Genomic DNA, 20,616 nt, shown 5'->3' with positions numbered 1-20,616 from the left:
GAATATCACGGCTGCTTTTTCGCTATGCTTCAGATACAGCCTCCTGTCGAAAGGCTGATGATGCATATCCTTCAGATAGGTCAAGAGGATTTGAGCCACTCCCGCGAAGCGTAATGAAGTACTTACAATGTCGAGTTATCCAGATAGGAAACCAGCGCTATACTGGCGGTAATAGTTGCCGACTACATTTGCGCGGGCGTTCGATACGGCTAAAGCATTCTACACCTGCATCAGCTCAATCTAAGAACATTGTAACACGTTGAAGCGCCAAGATGTGTGCCTCGAAAGGCTCTCACGGGTAAAGCTTGCAAAGAGCTGGCAGTGCATCTCGTCCGAGTGAGGTTTGCCTGTGAGTGCTGAACGACAGCAGAGTACTGTAGGAGACCGAGCCTTGATTGAGTCTGACTATCAGAACCTTACAGTCTCTCCGCTCGATACATGGAGAATATTTGAAAAAAATGGATATGATTGTGAAACGTTTTATTTTCGTATTGTGGCTGCTATGTCACGTATGGGAATCAATCATTTGCAACAGCTTCTTGGGGCTCGTCCCTGACCGAATGTCAATGCGACACAGATACGGGAGCTATGAGCTAATTTAAATAGCCACGTAGGAACCAGTACAGAACAAACTCACGTAGTTATTCCAACTGTCCATTTCGGCGTCACTTCGATTTCATTGCTTTGTTTATCTTTGCTGAACGTGACTAATATAGATACAAAACTGGCCCACAACGATGCATCAGCGATGTGAGGGCCTACGCAAACTCGCCTTCCAAATCCAAAGATAAAGCCAACGTTGTCGTGACTCAACTTTCCATCAGGGGAGAAACGTTCGAGCTTGAAATTGATGGAGTCTGGATACTTGTCTTCATTGTGTGTCATCGCCCTGTGAGCGTTGGAGTCAGATGCGATGGACATTAATGGTTCACAACACATCGAAACAAACCATATATTTGGTATCACAACTGCTCCTGCTTCAAATCAGATCGGTAAGTAGGAAATAAGTCAAGTATTGCGTACCTTTGGGTATAAAATATCCCTCGAAATGATCGTCATGTTTAGTAGCATGTGGAATTCCTGCTCATGCTCACAATACATATATTGAGGAAGATGAATGCAGATAAATCTACTTACCAAGGGGGGGGCTACAGGGCGCCACCTGAGCGTCTCACGAAAAACTGCTTCAACGTAAGGCAATGATGGCCTATCACTGAAGTCTGGAAGCCTGTCTCGACCAATTATGGAGTCGATCTCTAGTTGTGCCTTGCGTTGTACATCAGGGTGAAGGAACATCGCAAGCATGAGAACGTTGAGTGTCGAAGAGGACTGAGCTTGGTGGTTAATGTATAATCAAAGGAATATTGGAACCAAGACTCACAGTTTCTGATGCAGCCATTGGGAAATTGCATATTAGGAGATGCAGAGCTTATAATCAGGAATACTCACCAGCGAACGCGCTGGCAGAAGCATGTTTGATTGCAAGTTCTTGATGGTAGTCCCCTTGCTCCGTTCGACTCAGTAAGTCGGATACCATCGATAGCTTTGCTGTGCTTGCAGCCTAACCCGATCTTAAAGATAGATTTTACGTATGAAAAGAAAAGAACACACTATACTCTGCTTTGTGTATTGGAAGGGATTTTTGACCACCCCTACAGTCAGCTGTTGACACTCAAGCGTCTTACGCTTGAAGCTTGCTCCAGGAAACCAGGCAGGGATGTGTCGCACTACAAACCAGCATGAATAAAACCGTATATATATATGAACTGCTTACAAAACGGTAATGCGCCGAGGATTGCTGCTCCCTCGGGATTTAGTGCCTTGGCAAGTATATTCGTTGAGCGTTCCACGGCCTCAACCAAAGCGTCATGGCGGGGCGCCGAGTCATAACCATATGTCACTTCCATGACGGCAGACGCAGCCAGTCTAAAATGCACCATTGTGAACATTGACAAAACTCCAACACCGTGATATTTACGTTTGTAAATGTTCAGAATATTCTTCGGGTGTTTCAAGAAAATTGACCAGTAGCTGATATACTTTGCGTATCTGGACAAATCGATATGTCATAGCTGCATCCGCTCGAAGTGCCTATTGGAACATTCTCCTATGTAAACGCCAGGTATTGTCGTGATTGAGAAATATTGAACTGAACCCCCATCCACACCTGTAGTGAAGGACATATTTGAAAAATAGTAATTGTCTAGATATGTAAGAAAACTACGCACATGTCATTTGTGATATATTGTGGCCTGTCAGAGTAGATATTGGAATGACGTTCGAGGAGGTCATTGGCTACTGTTTCAGAGTTGATAGTGATAATCTCCCGATTCAGTAGGCGAGAGTAGACTAGATCACCTGGAAAGCCTCGTATAAGCAAAGGTCCTTAGAAAGATGTATTTTTTAATTCGTACCGTGAACTGTTGACCATTCCATGTAGGTAACCCAGGGGCTGTTTGCGTCGAAACCGAGTATGCTTCCCAGCATAGGCACATCTCGAGGGCCGGGAGGTAGGAGAACCTTGCGTTTCATTAAACCATTCGCAAAACCAAAGGCAACTAGAAAGGCGAGCAACAGAAGCGGGATTGTTATATCAGATAGCAAAGGTTCGATAGACATACTGCCTGGAAGACAAAGTGGGACATGCTGCATAGCCACCGTGGTCTTCCGCCGAAGAGGTTTGATGTAACGGTTGTGACTCACATGTCACCTGTAGTGAATTTGTTGCTTACACACTCATGTTTCTATTACTCGCACAGGAAAGCCCACCTCCTTGGAGGACCCTGAAATCACCTGGATACTTACACTGTGGGCTTTGGCTTATTTAAGCCCAGCTTATATCCTGAAAATATGGGAGTTCTGGGTTTTAATTGGTTAGAAAAAGCTAAAATTGAATGTTTTCAGGATATAAGCTGGGGCTTAAATAAGCCAAAGCCCTGCAGTGCTAAGGATGAAAAGACACATGGGATCATCCAGGACCACATCTCCATTGCCCTCCTAATGAGGACCAGAGACCTCACCAGCTCCAAGGAGTTATTTGACAAACCCATTTCACTCTATCAGACATCCAAACTGAGTTGCACTTGTCACAGCTGTGCTGAAACTGTCAGGTGCCTGCGGCATCTTCCACACATGTGGTGCCACAAAAAACCATGCAAGCAAAACTAAGTGATATAACCAATGCAATGTGGTGTTACAACCAAGAGTTTGTATACTCTGGCGCACAACTCAGACAAAGCTGTAAAGAAGTGAGGGGTGTGGTTACCCTTTAGATAGGACAGAGTTTGTTGTGGGTAAACAACAGGAGGACTCGCTGAGGAGTCTCCTTGATCTATTGGGGTTTATATACTACTACAGGTTGTTTGTACATATGTACTATACAGTTGATAGAGGCAGTGGCTGATGATATCATGGGGCACAGCCCGTGTGACCAGTTCCACTGTGTGTGATACTTGTAGCTAAAAATAAGAAAAAGCAGTGCAGCACGAGAAGGGGAAGTTTGAACAAAATGGAAAGTGCCACATGGCACAGTGTGTGAAAACTACAGAAGAAAGTTTAAGAGGAGAATGAAATTTAAAGGTCCGAAAATTGTGTATTGTAACACATGGCTTCCACACAGCCATTTGGGACCACTGTCCCCTTTGTTTTAGATTGCCTCTGCCTTCTAATCATTCCAGAAATTTACCAAATTGTCCTAGGATGGAATATCACCTATCCAGGACCACATTGCAAAAAATCCGGACTATTGATTCACACCTCTCCAGAATGAAACTAGGAGTTGATACCAAATTTATGGCTTTTGCTCTTCTCCAATCTCTTCCATGTGTCAGGCAACAAATATAAAGCTATATAACAATAACAAATGTCTGGCCAAGTTCTTGAAGAAGGCGGTGGATCAGAGTATTGAGATTGGAGAGTATTGGCATAAGCGTGAATCCAAACTAATATCAAACTAAGGAATAATACATCAAATATCTACTCCTTATATAATGAATCACAGAGGTCAGACCGAAAGGAAGAGAGAAATAAAGAATGGTCTGACCAAACAGTTAGCTGTTACAATAACACAATTTTTGGTTCTTTAAATTTTATTCTCCTATTTAACTTCCTTCTGTAGTTTTCACACACTGTGCCATGCGGCACTTTCCATTTTGTTCAAACTCTACCTTCTCACACTGCACTGCCTTTCTTTATTTTTAGATACAAGTATCTTACGCAGTGGAGCTGGTCACACGGGCTGTGCCCTATGACATCATCAGCCACTGCCTCTATCAACTGTATAGTACATATGTACAAACAACCTGTAGTAGTATATATATACCCCAATATATCAAGGGGGACTCCTCAGCAAGTCCTCCTGTTGTTTACCCACAACTAACTTGGTCCTATCCTAAGGATAACTACTCCCCTCACTACCTTTATAGCTTTGTCTGAGTTGTGCACCAGAGTAACTAAACTCTTGGTTGTTATAAAACCTGACAGTTCCATGGTTTTACCAATGGTCTGGTTGTATATATACTACTACAGGTTGTTTGTACATGTATACTATACAGTTGGTGGGAGCAGTGGCTGATAATGTCATAGGGCACAGCCCGTGTGACCAGCTCCACTGCGTGAGATACCTGTATCTAAAAATAAAGAATGACAGTGCAGCACGAGAAGGTGGAGTTTGAACAAAATGGAAAGTGCCACATGGCACAATGTGTGAAAACTACAGAAGAAAGTTGAACGAGGTCCAGCCTGTGGCTCTGCCACTGGTGCAATGTTTTTGCTATATGATAAATAATAATAATAATAATAATAATACTGTTAAGTGATCAAAATGTTAAGTTAGTGAAGTTATGCTGTCTGTAATGTATGTTAAGTCTATGAATCCTATGATGCATGTTTGACTTGCAGTTCTGTCATTGAATGTCCTTATAAGCCTGCCCTAAACTTGCACAATATACTGAATCAAGCAGATGGTTCATTGAATCTTTACAAACATCAACATATATTGTAACGTGTAAAGTCTATGGTATTACATTGATAAATTGATGAGAAATAAAAAAAGAGACTACAGAAATGGTAAAGGATGAAAATATGATCTGAGAATAAAACATTTTAGTAAAAAGGGTGAGAATTGGGGTAAAATCTACTTGCCAGTCACGGATAAAGCCAGTCAGAATTTTGGGATACACCACATTGACAGTACGTCTGTCATTTGAACCATGTGGAAATAGCACTTTTATTCTCTCTCCTGAAGTGCAGCAAGACAATGCAACGTAAAGTTGCCCATGTGAAAACACTGGAACACGTAAATCCAGCCCAACCTGTGTCACTGATTGACCTTGAGACTTATTGATGGTCATGGCAAAGGCAACACGGACAGAGAATTGACGACGTGATAGCTTGATGGGCAATTCTTCTGATGAAGGTTCCAATGTGAGGCGTGGAATAAAAGCTATCTTTCCTGCATGTTTTCCTCCCAAAACACGGCACTTCAATACTCTTCTCTTCATCTCTATCAAAATCATGCGTGTTCCATTACAGAGTCCATTTAGGGGATCAATATTGCGGAGGAACATAAGTGGACATCCAGCTTTAAGTTTGAGGTGCGCTTCAGGAAGGCCAGATACTTGCAAGGAGTTCAAGAATTCCACAGGATAATGTTCATACCCCTCTCCAACCACTTTATCAATTGACAGAGCTACTAACTCTTCTCCAGGGAATTTTGTGAGGATTGCTGAATTAAGGTCGCTAACGGCATCATTTTTTGCGGAGAGGATGGTGTGGTGGAGGAAATAATGGTCATCTTTGTCTCCATTTGCAATTCCAGGATAGATAGTGTTGATTAATGAGTCTATGGTGTTTTCTGGCATAAGCATGTTGGCGGGAAGCTCAATAGTTCCATCTCCTGCAATTCCACGACCACTACCAACATCCAGGAGCCAGCTAGCAAAGGCTTCACTTTCTGGAGTACAGTCCAGGCGCATGTTCTGTGTAAAATAGCAGACATGGATATTTGTCCACAGTTGTGACCTTCTAAGAGAGGCAGAAATGATGTGTTGCCTTGACCCTCTTGGAACAACAGGTGTTGTTTGGCGGAAGTCCCCTCCAAAGACCATTGTAATGCCTCCAAATGGAAGTTAATTATCCAAAATGTCCCGCAATGTACGATCTAATGCTTCAATCCCATGACGGTGTTGCATTGGCGCTTCATCCCAGACTATAACTCCGGTATGTCTCAATACCTCATGGAGGTCAGAGTTTTTTGGAATCATGCATGTGGATGTTTTATGTACAGGAATAGGGATTCCAAAGCATGAATGAGCTGTGCAGCCACCCTCCAAGAGCAGGGATGCTACACATAGAGCAACATTATGATTATCCCTTGCTCGAACAGCGGCTGCAATTGTATTACAGAGATATGTTTTGCCCCCACCTCCAGCACTGTGAATAAAGAAAGTTGTTCCCTCATTATGGTGGATTGACTGCATAATGGTATCAAAAGCATTCTGCTGCTCTTGATTCAGCCTCTCTACATTATCTTCAACCTCCAAAGTAAGATCAAATCTGTCATAATTTTGCTGCTTGTGGAGAAGATTGTTTGCAATAATAGGCTTTCATTGTTGCTGAGGAAAAGGCATTGGTGGAAAGTTTGAAAGACACTTGTTGGCTTGAGTAAGTATGGATTCCAGCAAGAATAGCCCATAATCATAAATCTGGTCTTCTGAAGGTTGGGCAATCCCTCTTGGGAGAAGGCAATGGTGTAAATCATCACAAATCTTGTGTTTGTGCCAGTTTCAAAGGTTTGCAGGCTCATTTGGGAGACATTGCAGTAAGATAACTGCAAAGAGAGCATAGAGTTTAGGGCCTGTCTGCATATTTCCTGCTTCTGCCAAACACTGATCCTTTTCACCATCATCTTCTAACAGGCCACGTGCAGCACATGCAGCTTTATAAGTTGGATGTAAAACCCCATCAAATGTGTACAAATCTTCCCAACTCTCTGCTCCAGGGACCACAGTGAGCAGTGTACGGAGGTAAAAGCGCTCCCCTTGGCTTGGATGGACAAACATCATTCTCTCTATAGCAAATTTTTGTTTACTTGGAGTCCATTTTTTGGCACCTTTGTTCCAGACAAAGTATTGAGGATAATCCTAATAAGGTATGTGATGGCCTTCAGGGTGATCTTTATTGGCAGTGAACCATTCTGTGAGTTGAGTCTTTGATGTACGGTTGTTATTGATTATATTCTCTGCATCATCATGGGCATTGAAGAATACAGTTTGCTGATCCTTTAAGTGAACGGGAAGGCGCAATACTGTTGATTTTTCTTCATGCATAGGGAACTCCAAGAGATGCCAGCATGCTTCCACAGGACCAATATAGTGACCATCAATATATTCCTGAATCTCATCCCTCGGCTGCCTTGCATCTTCATGCACAATTCCTATATCTGCACCTTGTCCTCCCACCACAACTGAAGCTCGATCATGGCCCTTGTAAATATAGTTATGAATATATTTGACGACTTTAACAGATGCACAGATTTCAACATTGATGTGACAGTCATATTTGGCAGAGAGATATGCTTTGTAAGGGACAACAATACGGTTATCAAAAACATGACCACTTGGAGCTGTATAAGTCCTCCCATTGTCAGGCCTTGCATATTCTGGATAACCATCATCACCAAATCTGGTTTCAGCACAACACTCTTTGTGATAGTGCTTTGAGCATGCTCCATTCTTCATGCACCGGGCTCCAGGGTGCTTAGGTCCACACGGACCATGCATCATACACTTTGTGACCGTTGAATATAACTTTGGTTGTGTGACAGGATCAGGAATTTGAGCAGAGACAACAGAGTCAACCTGGGTGGCATGACAGATTTTATATTGATCTTCCAGAGTATGAGAAGATGTATGTGTGGCAAACCCCGCTTTTGGTATTCCACAGTGTAAACAAATCCCAAAGTCTTTCCAAAGATCCCATCTTTGACTTCCTTCAACAGTGCCTTCTTTTTCTAATAGAAGACAGGTGCAACAATGTCAGGACAGTCTGCAGCAGTCTGTTTTCTTGTAGGCATATCGGGGTCATCATCTACTTCACCGGCATTGTTGTATTCCAGCAAAGCCTCTTGAATTTCAGGCCAGTTGGTGTTTGCTGTCATTGTAAGGAAAATATCGGGTTTACGGCAATGACAACATATAGCCATGGAGTCCTGGAAAAGCTGGTACATGTGCCGTGTACTGCCAGAATGAGAAGAGGGTAGGACAATGTTCTGGCCCTGTTGACCCAAATCTATTTCCCCATCATTTTGATCCATAGCATCTTTAACGCCTTGGTAAAGATCTGCCCTTATGTTTTTTTGATGATGACAGACCCACTTCAATTCACTTTCTTCTGTGGAAGCCTATGCATGTTACAATAACACAATTTTTGGACCTTCCCTTTTACTTTTATTCTCCGCTTTAACTTTCACACATGGTGCCAGGCGGCACTTCCCCTTCTGTCCAAACTCCTCTTTCTCGCGCCGCATTGCCTTTCTTCTTATTATAGACACAACTCTCTCACACAGTAGAACTAGTCATGCGGGCTAGGCCCCATGACATCATCAGCCACTATCTCTATTAACTGTATAGTACACATGTACAAATAACCCTGTAGTAATATATATACCCCAATAGACCCAGGAGACTCCTCAGCGAGTCCTCCTGTTGTATACCAACTAACTCACTGCATCTTAAGGGGTAACCACTCCCTCTTCACTTTCTTTATAGTGTGTTCCTGTGTGCGCTGGAGTAACTAACTCTTGGTTGTTACATTAGGATTTGCTCTTCTACTCTCTCGCACGTTTGTGCAAAAGGTCCCACTGGGCACCTGGACTCCAGGGTGAAGGAGGTTTGGTTATTGGTTAGGAATATCCCGCATAGCAGATAGGTGCGCTCTTCGCGGCGGCCTTGTAGTGCTTTGGGAGAAAAACCAAAACCTGTGATACGCAGCCCCCAGCGTTAAGGGGAGTACTTAGCTCAGCAGTTGGTGTGGAACCACTGTTGATTAAAATTAAAAATACAAAACTTCTTCTTCGTTTTCCGCTGACCAGGCCGGGCACTTGCCTCCGCCAGTTGGAGAAGGGTTGACAGCTTAACAAGCGGACCACCCCCTGACAACCATTCAGACCAGGGTTTATTACGAATAACTTTTATATAAACTTTCAAACACTATAGTGTGGGTAGTTGGAGATTGAGATCCGATACTCAGCTAGGAAGAGGTTGATCCACAGATAGCAAGCGGGGACCCCCAGTTACTTTTTTTTTTACTTTACAAAGAGAACAAGTTAACATGTTGTCGCAACAAGATATGAACAGTCTGCTGCACGCCATGCGTGCACAGATTGCAACGTTAACCTCTCAACTCGCTGAGCTGCAGACCAACCCCCCTGCGGCAACCCCCTCGGTCGAGAAGAAATTCAACAAGAAAGTCAAAGTCGTCGCTGACCCTGGCGCCTTCAAAGGAGACAGAGCGCGATTTACCGAGTGGTGGATCAAGCTCCAGATTTGGGTCAAGGCAAATTGGGACGTGTTTGCCAACAATTTTGAGGTAGCCACTGCGGTGCTATCTCGACTAAAAGGACCTGTGGCGGGTCGATACGCCCAAGTAAGATTGCAGGAATGCTAAACCGCGGGAGTGTGGCCAACCTGGGACGATCTCAAGAAAGAGATCAAAAAATATTTCAAACTGCAAGCTAAGCGTGACTGGGCACGTCAGCAGATCCGTTCCTTCAAACAAGAAAATATGAGGACGGATGATTACGTTACCCGGTTCCTGGCCCTCTCCATCCAAGGAGGGCTTGGTAATGAACACGCAGTAGAACTGCTGGAACGCAATGTGAACCCTTGCATTGCAGAACAGATCTACTTGCAGGATACAAGGAACAAGAACTTGGCCCTGGCGGCTGAGGAAGTACGACGAATCGGTAGAGCCATGGAGCTCTACCAAATGCACCAAGGTGGCGGGTCCACCACCAAAAACAACGAATCCCAGAGGCACCCTGGGTCATCAAACCAAAATAAACACTCTCACGGGTTCTAGCTGTTCGGGCTGCAACCAGGTCGGGGTGCTCCTATGGATATTGGCGCGGTCCAGGGCGGACAGACGCACAGATTCACCTGCTACAACTGTGGGCAGGAGGGGCACATAGCCCAAAAGTGTCCAAATGGAGCGCAGGCCACTCAACAAAAAAATAATTAAGGGTGCCAGGCGCGCCAATTAGAAGCTGAAAAGCCGGATGATTGGCTCAATACTCTGGCCGGTCGTTTGTACGACAAAATCCGGGCTTTCTTCTATGACCAACAGGTCAATGAAATGAAGGCTCAGGGAAAAGAGTTCGGAGCTTAGGTCACTTGGGTGCCTTTGCTCCTACGAACAATGGCTTAGGCAATTTCTACCGAAGGTTTATCGAAAACTTTGCAAAAATCATGAGACCGTTGAACGATCTCACTAAAAAGGACATTGTCTGGCACTGGGGCGCCAAAGAACAAGAAGCTTTTGATAAGCTTAAACAAGTGTTTACAACAGCGCCCATATTAGCATTTCCAGAATTAGACAAAGAGTTCCGGCTAGAAACCGACTCTTCTGATTTTGCTACTGGGGCTGTTCTGTCAATTAAATGCCCTGACGATCTTTGGAGGCCTTGTGCCTATTTTTCACATAGTTTGTCGCCTACAGAGCGCAACTATCAAATTAACGATAAGGAGATGCTGGCCATCATTAGAGCTCTAGAGCACTGGCGGCACTACTTAGAAGGTGCTAGGCACCAATTTGAAATTTGGACCGATCATGAGAATCTAGAGTATTTTATGACGGCCCAAGACCTAAACCGAAGACATGCACGCTATGCGGTATACTTATCAAGGTTTAATTATAAATTAATTCATAAGCCTGGAAGCTCTATGGGGAAAGCGGACACTTTGTCCAGAAGAGAGGATCATGCCAACGGCATCGAAGATGACAACAAAGGTGTTACCCTGATAGACCAATCAAGGGTGGCCAATGTTAGAATCGGGCAGGATTCCGATCTTCTGGAGGTCTTCAAGAAAGACATCTCCACAGAAGAGAAGGCGCGCCTTGACGGCAATGAAAACTATTTATGGGAAGATGGGCTCTTCCATTTTAAGGACAAAATCTATGTGCCTGAGTCCGCAAGGATCAAGGCAATAGATAGACATCACTACACTCCAGTGGCTGGGCGCAAGGGGATGAACCTTCTCCAGCTCAAAAACTACCCACCCATGCTCCAACCAGGCGAGACAAGCGACCAATGTTTTGATGGTACATGATGGAAGATCGACGTCATGAAGATGGACCTTTTGACAAAACCGGATAAACCCGGTCTCTGCCAAAGCAGCCATTGTTCTCCTAGGAGCACAATTGTACTCCTAGAAGTCATTATACTGTAGCGAGTAGCACCTCCGACTATAAGTAGTAGGGGGTTTAGTATAGAAATACCTCAGTCGTTTCTATAGCCTCTTGGGCAGCGGCTGAGTTTCACTTAGTTTTATTAGGTTATGAGCCCTGATGCGCAAAAGCTACGCAGGAAATAATTCTTATTTGAAATGGCAACCCCGGAACCATGACCACCACACGCGATACATCCGCATGTCCAGTTCTCACTGGACCCAACAATTTTCAGATATGGAAACTCCGGATCATCTCAAAGCTACGTCGGGAAAAAGTTCTCCGGGTTGTTACTGGAGAGGAGCTTAAGCCCTCACCAGAAAAACCTACCTCCTCGGAGGATCCCGAGATCACCTGGATACTTAAGGATGAGAAGGCACATGGAATCATCCAGGACCACATCTCTGGTGCCCTCCTAATGAGGACTGGAGACCTCACCAGCTTCAAGGAGTTATTTGATAAACTTGTCTCACTCCATCAAACGTCCAACATTGCCTCGGCCTTCTATTCATTCCAGCAACTCACCAAATTGTCCTGGGATGGGACATCACCTATCCGGGACCACATTGCAAAAATCCGGACAATTGATTCACACCTCTCCGGAATGAAACTAGGAGTTGATACCAAACTCATGGCTTTTGCTCTTCTCCAATCTCTCCCATGCACTCCTGAATGGCAAATATTTCAGTCATCAGTAATCAACACGATTGAAGAAAATAAACTTACCTTTGATGCAGTTGAGATCCGGATCACTGCAGAAGTTGCACGACAGTCAAGGAAGGCCCCTGGAGGTTCCGAATCAGCACTCAAATCCGAGGAGAAATGGTGTAACTTCCACAAAGCCAAATCACACAACACCTCGGAGTGTCGAACACTTCAGTCAGCTGAAAAAGGTCAAAGGAAGAAGGGAAAGGAAAATACAGCGGAGCAATCATCCGGATCTGACTCCGAGGAGGAACAGAGTCATATTGCATTGGATCATGTACATATTTCCAAGCCCCTTGCTAAACGCATTCAAGCTTACCTTGTGTCGGAACCCGATAAGACCAAAACAACAATTATTATTGACTCCGGAGCAACATCCCACATGGTCCCTCACCGCGCCTGGTTTGAGCCAGGAACATACCATGTTCTGCATCCTCCGAGGACAATTAGTTTTGGGGATGAATCCTCTGTAAATGCCATTGGCATTTCAACAGTAATCCTACAAGCAACTGTTGGCAAAAAGGACTACAATATTGCACTGTCAAATGTCTTACTTGTGCCAAACTTCACGTTAGCACTCGTTTCTGTCCACAAATTGTCCAAAACGGGGTTATTAACACTTTTTCCAGCAGGGTCAAATGCTTGTGAAGTTCGGAAAAAGGAGGAACTTATCCTCACTGTGTTACACAAGCGAGGACTTTATCACATCCAAGCAAAACCCGAAATCAACCCGGAGTCAGCTTTTGCAGCAGTAGATGTAAATTTATTGCACAGGAGAATGGGACACATTGGAATGGACCGCTTGCAACGAATGGTTAAAAAAAGACAGCTCCAGGACATAGACATCCTTACCGGAACCCCGGAGTTTTGTGAACCTTGTGCTTTAGGAAAGATGAAGAAATTACCTTTCAAGTCCACTAGAGGAAACCGAGCCAAGCGCCCCATACAAATTGTGCACACAGATGTTGGAGGACCAATCAAACCAACTTCCAGGGAGGGTTTTCGGTACTGGATTATCATTGTAGATGATTTCTCCAAATTTCCATGGATATATTTCCTAAAACATAAAAGTGAAGCACTGGAACGATACAAGCAATGGAAAGAAGATGTCCAAACATTCTTCCGGACTCATTTGGGAGAAGAAAACTTCACTCCACTATACACAGAATTCCTCCAGAGCGATGGGGGAGGAGAATATACTGGCAATGCATTCAAAAATCAACTCCGAGGAGATGGTGTCATCCAAGAAACTACAGCTGCAGATACTCCGGAACAAAATGGCATTGCAGAACGCATGATCAGACATTGGCTACATTAGCAACCACTATGCTCCATGATTCCAAGCTCCCAAAGTCATTTTGGGTAGATGCCATGCAAACAGCTGCATATATCACAGCACGCAGCCCAGCATCAGGACTCCATGGAAAGACCCCATATGAAATACTGTTTAAAAGGAGAGTTGATCCAACTTTGTTTTGCCCTTTCGGATGCCAAGCATATGCCTTGATTCCGAAAGACAAAAGGCAAGGGAAGTTTTACTCCAAGGGGCGCAAAGCCATAATGATTGGCTACACACATGGAAAGCAAGCCTACAAACTCCTAGACACTGAAAAACGGACTGTGTTTTCCAGTCAGCATGTCATATTCAATGAATCTGGAAAGGTACAAAAGGATGACACTGCTCCCTGGAACACAGGCACTAGCACAGATCAGTGGGAGGGACTCATTCCAGAGAATGCTCACTATCCAGACCAAAAAACATTGGAGGAGGATGATCCTGACCCTCAGATCTGAGATCCAAATAAATTGCAAATGGAACCACATTTCCAAGGAGATGTTCCACAAGCAATGGAACCATATCAGCATAAAGATGTTCCGAGAGCAGTGGGGCAATACCTCCGTGGAGACGTTCCGAGAGCAGTGGGAGCACCTGATCAGCTAAGACACCCTCCACAACAGTCTCTACAACCAAAATCTGAACACTGGCCATCTTCAGAACAGAAAGCCAAAGTAGAGTTACAGTCAGTGGGAGGACAGCCCCTCAACATACAGCCAGCTGATGTGGAAAAAGTCCGAATACAGCTAGACAGCCTGTCCATTGGATCAGCTTCTGGAAGGCATACAATACCTCCAAGGAGTCATCTAACACCTCCGAGGAGTGATTCAACACCTTCAGGAGTGAGTGGAGCAACAAATACACAAATGTCTCTACTCCCTGGAGTACCTGCACAAGTTCCTAAAAGAGCAGTCATGCCTGCTGAAGTCCTAGGAGTACGCAGAAGCAGTCGCCAGACCCATCCTGCAGACAAAAACCGAGATTATCAAAGGACTCTAGATGAGGAACAGTCTCAAAAAGAGCAGCATGACAACTCCATGGAGAAACCTAACACTCCTGAGGTTCATGAAGAAACATCTGATACAGAGGAGACATTCTTTGCTGGAATAGCAAGTACCGGTCCATCTAACACAGACCTTCCAAGAACACTAAAGGAAGCCTTATCACGTCCGGATGGAGAATTATGGAAGTCTGCCTTGGAGGAGGAACTCCTAAGTCTCAATACTAATGCAGTATATGACACTGTTCCACTTCCGAAGGGAGTAAAACCCATCACATCAAAACCTGTGTTCCGGATCAAGTTTGATCAAAACGGAAACATTGAGAGATACAAACTCCGGATTGTTGCATGAGGTTTTACTCAAAGGGAGGGGATTGATTACCAGGAGGTTTTTGCTCCGGTTGCAAACTTAGAGTCAATCCGAATTATTCTAGCCCTGGCAGCAAAGTACGACCTAGAACTTGATCAAATGGACGTATCCACAGCTTATCTCAATGGAGAACTTGAAGAAGAACTGTACATGCTTCCTCCAGGGGGTGTTCCTATCCAACCTGGATACTGCTGGAGATTGAAGAAATCCATCTACGGGTTAAAACAAGCTGGTCGTACATGGAACAAAACTTTTGATCACAAGCTCCAGGAGCTCGGTTTCACAAGACTAAATGCAGAAACATGTCTCTATGTATTCCGGGACAACAAACAAATATGCTTTGTTGTTGTCTATGTAAATGACCTCCTCCTAGGAGCTTCATCCCGAAAATTCATGGATATCACAAAAGCCAAACTCAGATCCATATTCAAAATGCGGGACCTTGGAGAAGCAAAATACATCCTCAGAATAGAAATCCAATGTGATCATTCAAACAAAACAATATCCCTATTGCAACGCCAATACATTGACACAGTCCTGGAGCGTACTGGAATGAAGAACTGCAAACCAGTATGGACACCAATGGCCCATGGATCAAAACTCCTTGTAAATGCTCCAGGGGAAGATATTGTGCAACACGAGATGCATATTGAAGGGCGTCAAGTGTCATACCTCTCAATTGTAGGCTCCCTCATGTATGCTGTAAAGCCCTATCCCTTATACCGAACTAACGGAGGGATAAGTCTTAAATCAAACAAGTAGCGTCAAGTATCGATGTTAAGAAGTAATCAACAACTAAAGAAAAGTATGTACATGAGTGTTCAGTATATATATGTTTCTGAAGGTCAGCCATGAGGCGCTGACTGATGTTCTACGTCATGGTCTGGATTCTGTCACGTGATTGTCACGTGACTGGATATAACTAGGTACTTGTGTTATCTGCGCTAATAGCAGCAGCTTAACAACTTATGTCTGTCATGTGATCAGATATCAAAGAAAATGAAAAAGAAATTAGCGCTCTAACTAGCGCTCTGGCTCAAGTCGTGACATTACCCCCTCTTTAAGACTTTCGTCTCGAAAGTAGGGGTCCATCTTTCCGTTTTCCCAATTGAACAATTGTTTCCTAACTCTTGTTGTTGTGAAGTTTTCAAAAGGTTGGAATTGTAGTTGAAATTGTATCCGTCGAGGTGCACTAGGGTTGTTATCGTGGAATGTTTTTACTTTATCTGGTGAGTTGGTTAGGTGTTGTTCGGGTTCCCACGTGCGTTCCTCTTTCGGATAATTCTTCCAATGTACTAAATATTCCAATTTCCCTCTTTTTAGACGCGAGTCTAGAACTTCTTCGACTTCATATTCTTCTTGTCCGTCTACTATTACCGGCGGTATCGGTTTGGGTTTTTGTTGAGAAGGGAATTGTGGTTCTTTGTATGGTGTGAGTTTTATCTCATTGAAGACTGGGTGAATAGGTCGCCATGTCGGTGGCAGTGCAAGTTTATAGGCCGATTCGCCTATCTTTTCCAGTATTTCGAACGGACCATGTCTCTTATCGTCTAGTTTCTTGGCTGGTCGATCTGTCGAGATATTGGTTGCTTCTACATACACCTTATCTCCTACTCTATATTCCACTGCTTCTCTCTTTTTCTTATCATACTGCTTCTTCATCTGTTTGGCTGCTTTTTGCAGCGATTCTTCTGCTTTCTTCCTCGTTTCTGTCATCCTTTTTATGGAATCCTCCGCTTTTTCGTTCTTTACCTCCACTCTCACTACTTCCTGTGTTCTTGGATGGTGTCCCTGATTCAAGTAGAACGGGCTGTATCCCGTCGCAGAATGTTGTTTGTTGTTATAAGAGAATTCTGCTAGGGTAAGCCATTCTGCCCAATCATCTTGTTTGTGGTTTACAAAGATTCTGAGATACTGTTCTATCTCTTGGTTGATCCTCTCTGTTTGTCCATCCGTTTGTGGGTGCCATGCCGTTGATGGGTTTGCCTTTATCTGAAGAAGCGTGTGTAGATCTTTCATAAATTTAGAAACGAACTGCGGTCCCCGATCCGAGATGATCTTTTCAGTTATGCCGTGGTTTCTAAATATGTGATCTCTAAATAGTCGTGCTACTCCTTCTGATGTGATTTCCATCTGCGTGGGAATTACCTTGATCATTTTTGTAAATCGATCTACTACTACCATTATCATGTTATACCCATTTGATTCTGGTAGTGGTCCGATCAGATCTACCGATATGATCTGCCAAGGTTTATCCGGGATCTCGTTTGGATGGAGCGGTGCTGCTTTCTTTTTATGGTCTGTCTTGGTTCTTTGGCAGACCTCGCATCCATCGATGTATCTCGTGATATCTCTGTCCATATAGGGCCACCAGTATTATCGAGTGATTAGCTCTTTCGTTTTATATCTCCCTGGATGGCCTGCAACGGTAGAGTCATGGTTTTGTCTAATAATTTCTTCCCTTAATGCGGCATCCTTTGGTACATAGATCCTGCCTTTGAATACTATGCAACCGTCTTCATCAAACCATCCATCCTCTCTCCTCTCTATCTTTCCTTTCATCTTTTTTATCAAGTCATCCACGTTTCCTCTCCTCTTTGAGATCCATTTTGAAATCTCCAGCTCTTGTTCCTGACTGTCTGCAATTTTTTGCCTCTGTTCCGACGAGAGAGTCATTCTTACAAACAATTTCTCATCTAGCAGTACGACGTCTTCGTTGTCGTTTTCCCCTTTGTTGTGATCTGATCATCTCGAAAGTAAATCTGCTTTTATATGCTTTCTTCCCGGCATATGATGTATTGTGAAATAATACTGACTCAACTCCGTCATCCACCATGCTTGTCTCCTGTTCAACTTCCTTGGTTCTTTGAAATATAACAGATTTTGATGATCTGTCCATATCTCAAACTCTTCTTCCGCGTCTATCAAATAGTGTCTCCATTCATTAAGTGCCGTCATGATGGCCAGAAGTTCTTTGTCATAGATCTCGTAATTGCGTTCTGTGGGATTCAACGCTTTGGAGAGGTATGCAATTGGCTTCCAGTCATCCTTTTGTCTTTGTGATAAGACAGCACCCATAGTGAAGTCACTACTGTCTGCTTCTACTTTGTATTGGCCATGTGGTACTGGGAGAGCTAACACCGGGGCTGAAGCTACGCGTTGTTTCAATGTGTTAAATGCTTCGCGTTGTTCATTTCCCCAAATGAAGTCCTCTTTTCCCGTTAACTTGGTCAACGGTTTGGCTACTTCCCTGAAGCCTTCTATGAACCTTCTATAGAAATTTACAAAGCCTAAGAATGCCTGTATGTCTTTTTTATTTTTGCATTCTGGCCATTTGCTAATTCCTTCTACTTTCACCGGATCCATGCGAATTTCGTTTTCTGAGATGATCAGTCCCAGGTATTCTACTTCTGTTTGTTCGAAATCACATTTTTCTGGTTTAAGATAGAGATGGTTCTTTCTAAGGATTTCTAATACACGTCGCGTTGTTGCTCTGTGCATTTCTATATCCTTTGTAAATATCATAATATCATCCAGATATATGATCACCAATCCTTCGTCTATCAATTCCTTAAAAAGCGTGTTCATCATTGTTTGGAATGTGGCGGGGGAATTTGTCAGTCCGAAGAACATGACTAAGGGTTCAAATAACCCCCGATTTGTTCTGAACGCCGCTTTATGCTCATCCCCTTCTCTCATTCGGATATTGTTATACCCCCATCTTACGTCTAGTTTCGTGAAGTATCTAGCTCCACTCAATTTGTCTACTAGTTCTCCGATTAACGGAAGCGGATATCTATTTTTGATAGTAATATCGTTTAGCTTCCTATAATCTTGAACCGGTCTTAACTTTCCGTCTTTCTTTTTTATGAAGAAGAAGGGTGATGCAAATGGGGACTTTGATGGTCTTATCCGTCCTGATTTCAGATTTTCCTTTAGGAATGCATCTAGTTCCTCTTGTTCTCCCCTTGCTAATGGGTAGATCTTGCAATCTAGGGAGTGATCTCCCGGTACTAGTTCAATTGCATGATCCCATTGTCTCCTTTCAGGCAAGGTGTCAAATTCCTTTTTATCAAATACGTCTTTGTATTGATGAAGGTGTCTTGGCACTATCTTTTCGAATCCTCCTTCTTTTCGATCTTTGCCTGCGGCTTCCGCTAGTTTCTGTGCCATTGTGCCTTGGGCTCTAATGTGATAGTACTGATCGTTGATCGTGGCATCTTCGAAATTCTGGAGATTTACCTGTATCATCCTCTCGTCTTCTCCCAGTTCTTCGAAGAATATTTCCGGATCCTCCTCTGGATCAGAGATTCGGATTCTCGGTCTGCATTCTTTGGGACATCTTTCAAAGGTTAACTTTGACTCCTTCCAGTCTATTTTTGGATTGTGTTTGTTTAACCACTCATGTCCTAGGAACATTCTCCCGTTACCCAGATTGGTTACGGCGAGATGTATCTTCTTGACGTGACCGTCGATGTCCATGAGTAGTATTACAAATTCATTGATGGCTCCGTTCTTATTAAGAGTTCCATCTGCATTATAAACTGGAATAGGTCTTGGTATCTTCCTTGTCTCGTATCCTTTGTCTTTAACAAATTGGGAGTCGATGCAACTCCCCGTGCATCCACTATCCAATAGTGCTTCGACTGTTTCTGTTTGGAGAGTGTCTAATGTAGTAAGCTTACATTTTACGTTCATTTGATTGCCTTGGGTGCCCCTAATGTACTTTTTAGGGGAGGCAATCTCTATGATTGCTTGTATAGCTTCTATTTTTGGTAACCGGTTGATTTCATTTATCGTTTCCCGGGTTACTTCTCTAGTTCTCTTTTTGTGTGTCCAGGCACTCAGAATCCCAATGGATCTTTCTTCCTTTTGGTCTCTTAGCCTGTCTACTACCCACTCTGGGGTCCAAACTTCTGTTCTAGGTTTTTTTAAAGGGGTTCCTGACCTTTCTTCTACAGTCTCTGCTGCGTTTTCCTCCGTAGAGTTCGCCGCATCGGGTGTAGGAATTTTAGTATCTATTGTAAATGCTGCATTTTTTAATGATTTGCCCGCCGTCGGAACTGCAGATGTCTTATCATTCTGCGCCGCATTTACTTTGGTTGCATCTTTTTCGTTTCTAATTTCTTTCTTTGTCTGGGTGGAAATAATTTTATTGTTATCCGCGCTAAAGCTGCAGCTTAACAATTCTGGTTTGTACGTATCTACAGATAAAGGAAGAAATCAATTTGAAACGTCTCTTTTAGGCTCAGCCGGTTGATGCGGTACCGCTGGCCTCTTTAAATGCCCTCTAGGAGTTTTTCTCTTTCTTCTTTTGTCATCTTCTCTAGGAATTCACGGACATTAAACTGCGGCTTCTTCTTTTGTGCGTCTTTGCACTCGAAGCTTCTATGTCCTTTCTCTCCGCATCGGTAGCATCGTCCCTCAGTGCGGAATTTTGCTTTATCTACCTCCATTCGTTCTCCGTTACCGGTATAAGTATACCCGGTTCCGTCTCTCTTCTTTTCTCCTTCTTTCTTTTGTTCTGAATAAGGTTTCCTTCCGGTTTCGGAACCTTTCTTCTCTTTTTCTCTTTCTCTCCAAATGTAGTCCATTCTGATGAGTTCTTTCTTCCATTCCTGGTAATCTTTAGGAATGTGTCCACCGTAGATCACCCTGTCTACTAGCGGCTTATTCATGTTTCTCCTTAATAGGGAGATTAAGAACTCTTCATTCATTTGGTTCGTATATCCCGCCCATCTTTTCTTTTCTTCAAACCTT

General features: G+C 43.6%; 1 protein-coding gene across 1 annotated transcript; it reads right to left on the bottom strand.

Annotated features, from left to right (window-relative positions):
* Positions 1–454: 454 nt before the first annotated feature.
* SERLADRAFT_416180 (uncharacterized protein) lies at positions 455–2,170 on the bottom strand (the record flags this gene model as incomplete). Its single annotated transcript, XM_007319577.1, has 10 exons — positions 455–586; positions 638–889; positions 950–974; positions 1,024–1,042; positions 1,138–1,329; positions 1,382–1,386; positions 1,450–1,561; positions 1,612–1,727; positions 1,775–1,926; positions 1,979–2,170. 10 exons carry the CDS (start codon positions 2,068–2,070, stop codon positions 523–525), a joined length of 1,029 nt encoding a protein of 342 aa, XP_007319639.1.
* Positions 2,171–20,616: the final 18,446 nt, after the last annotated feature.

This window comes from Serpula lacrymans (assembly GCF_000218685.1).
Source record: "Serpula lacrymans var. lacrymans S7.9 unplaced genomic scaffold SERLAscaffold_8, whole genome shotgun sequence".
Lineage (NCBI taxonomy): Eukaryota > Fungi > Basidiomycota > Agaricomycetes > Boletales > Serpulaceae > Serpula > Serpula lacrymans.
Note: the sequence above shows the minus strand (reverse complement) of the source record. Positions and strands in the feature narration are given on the sequence as shown.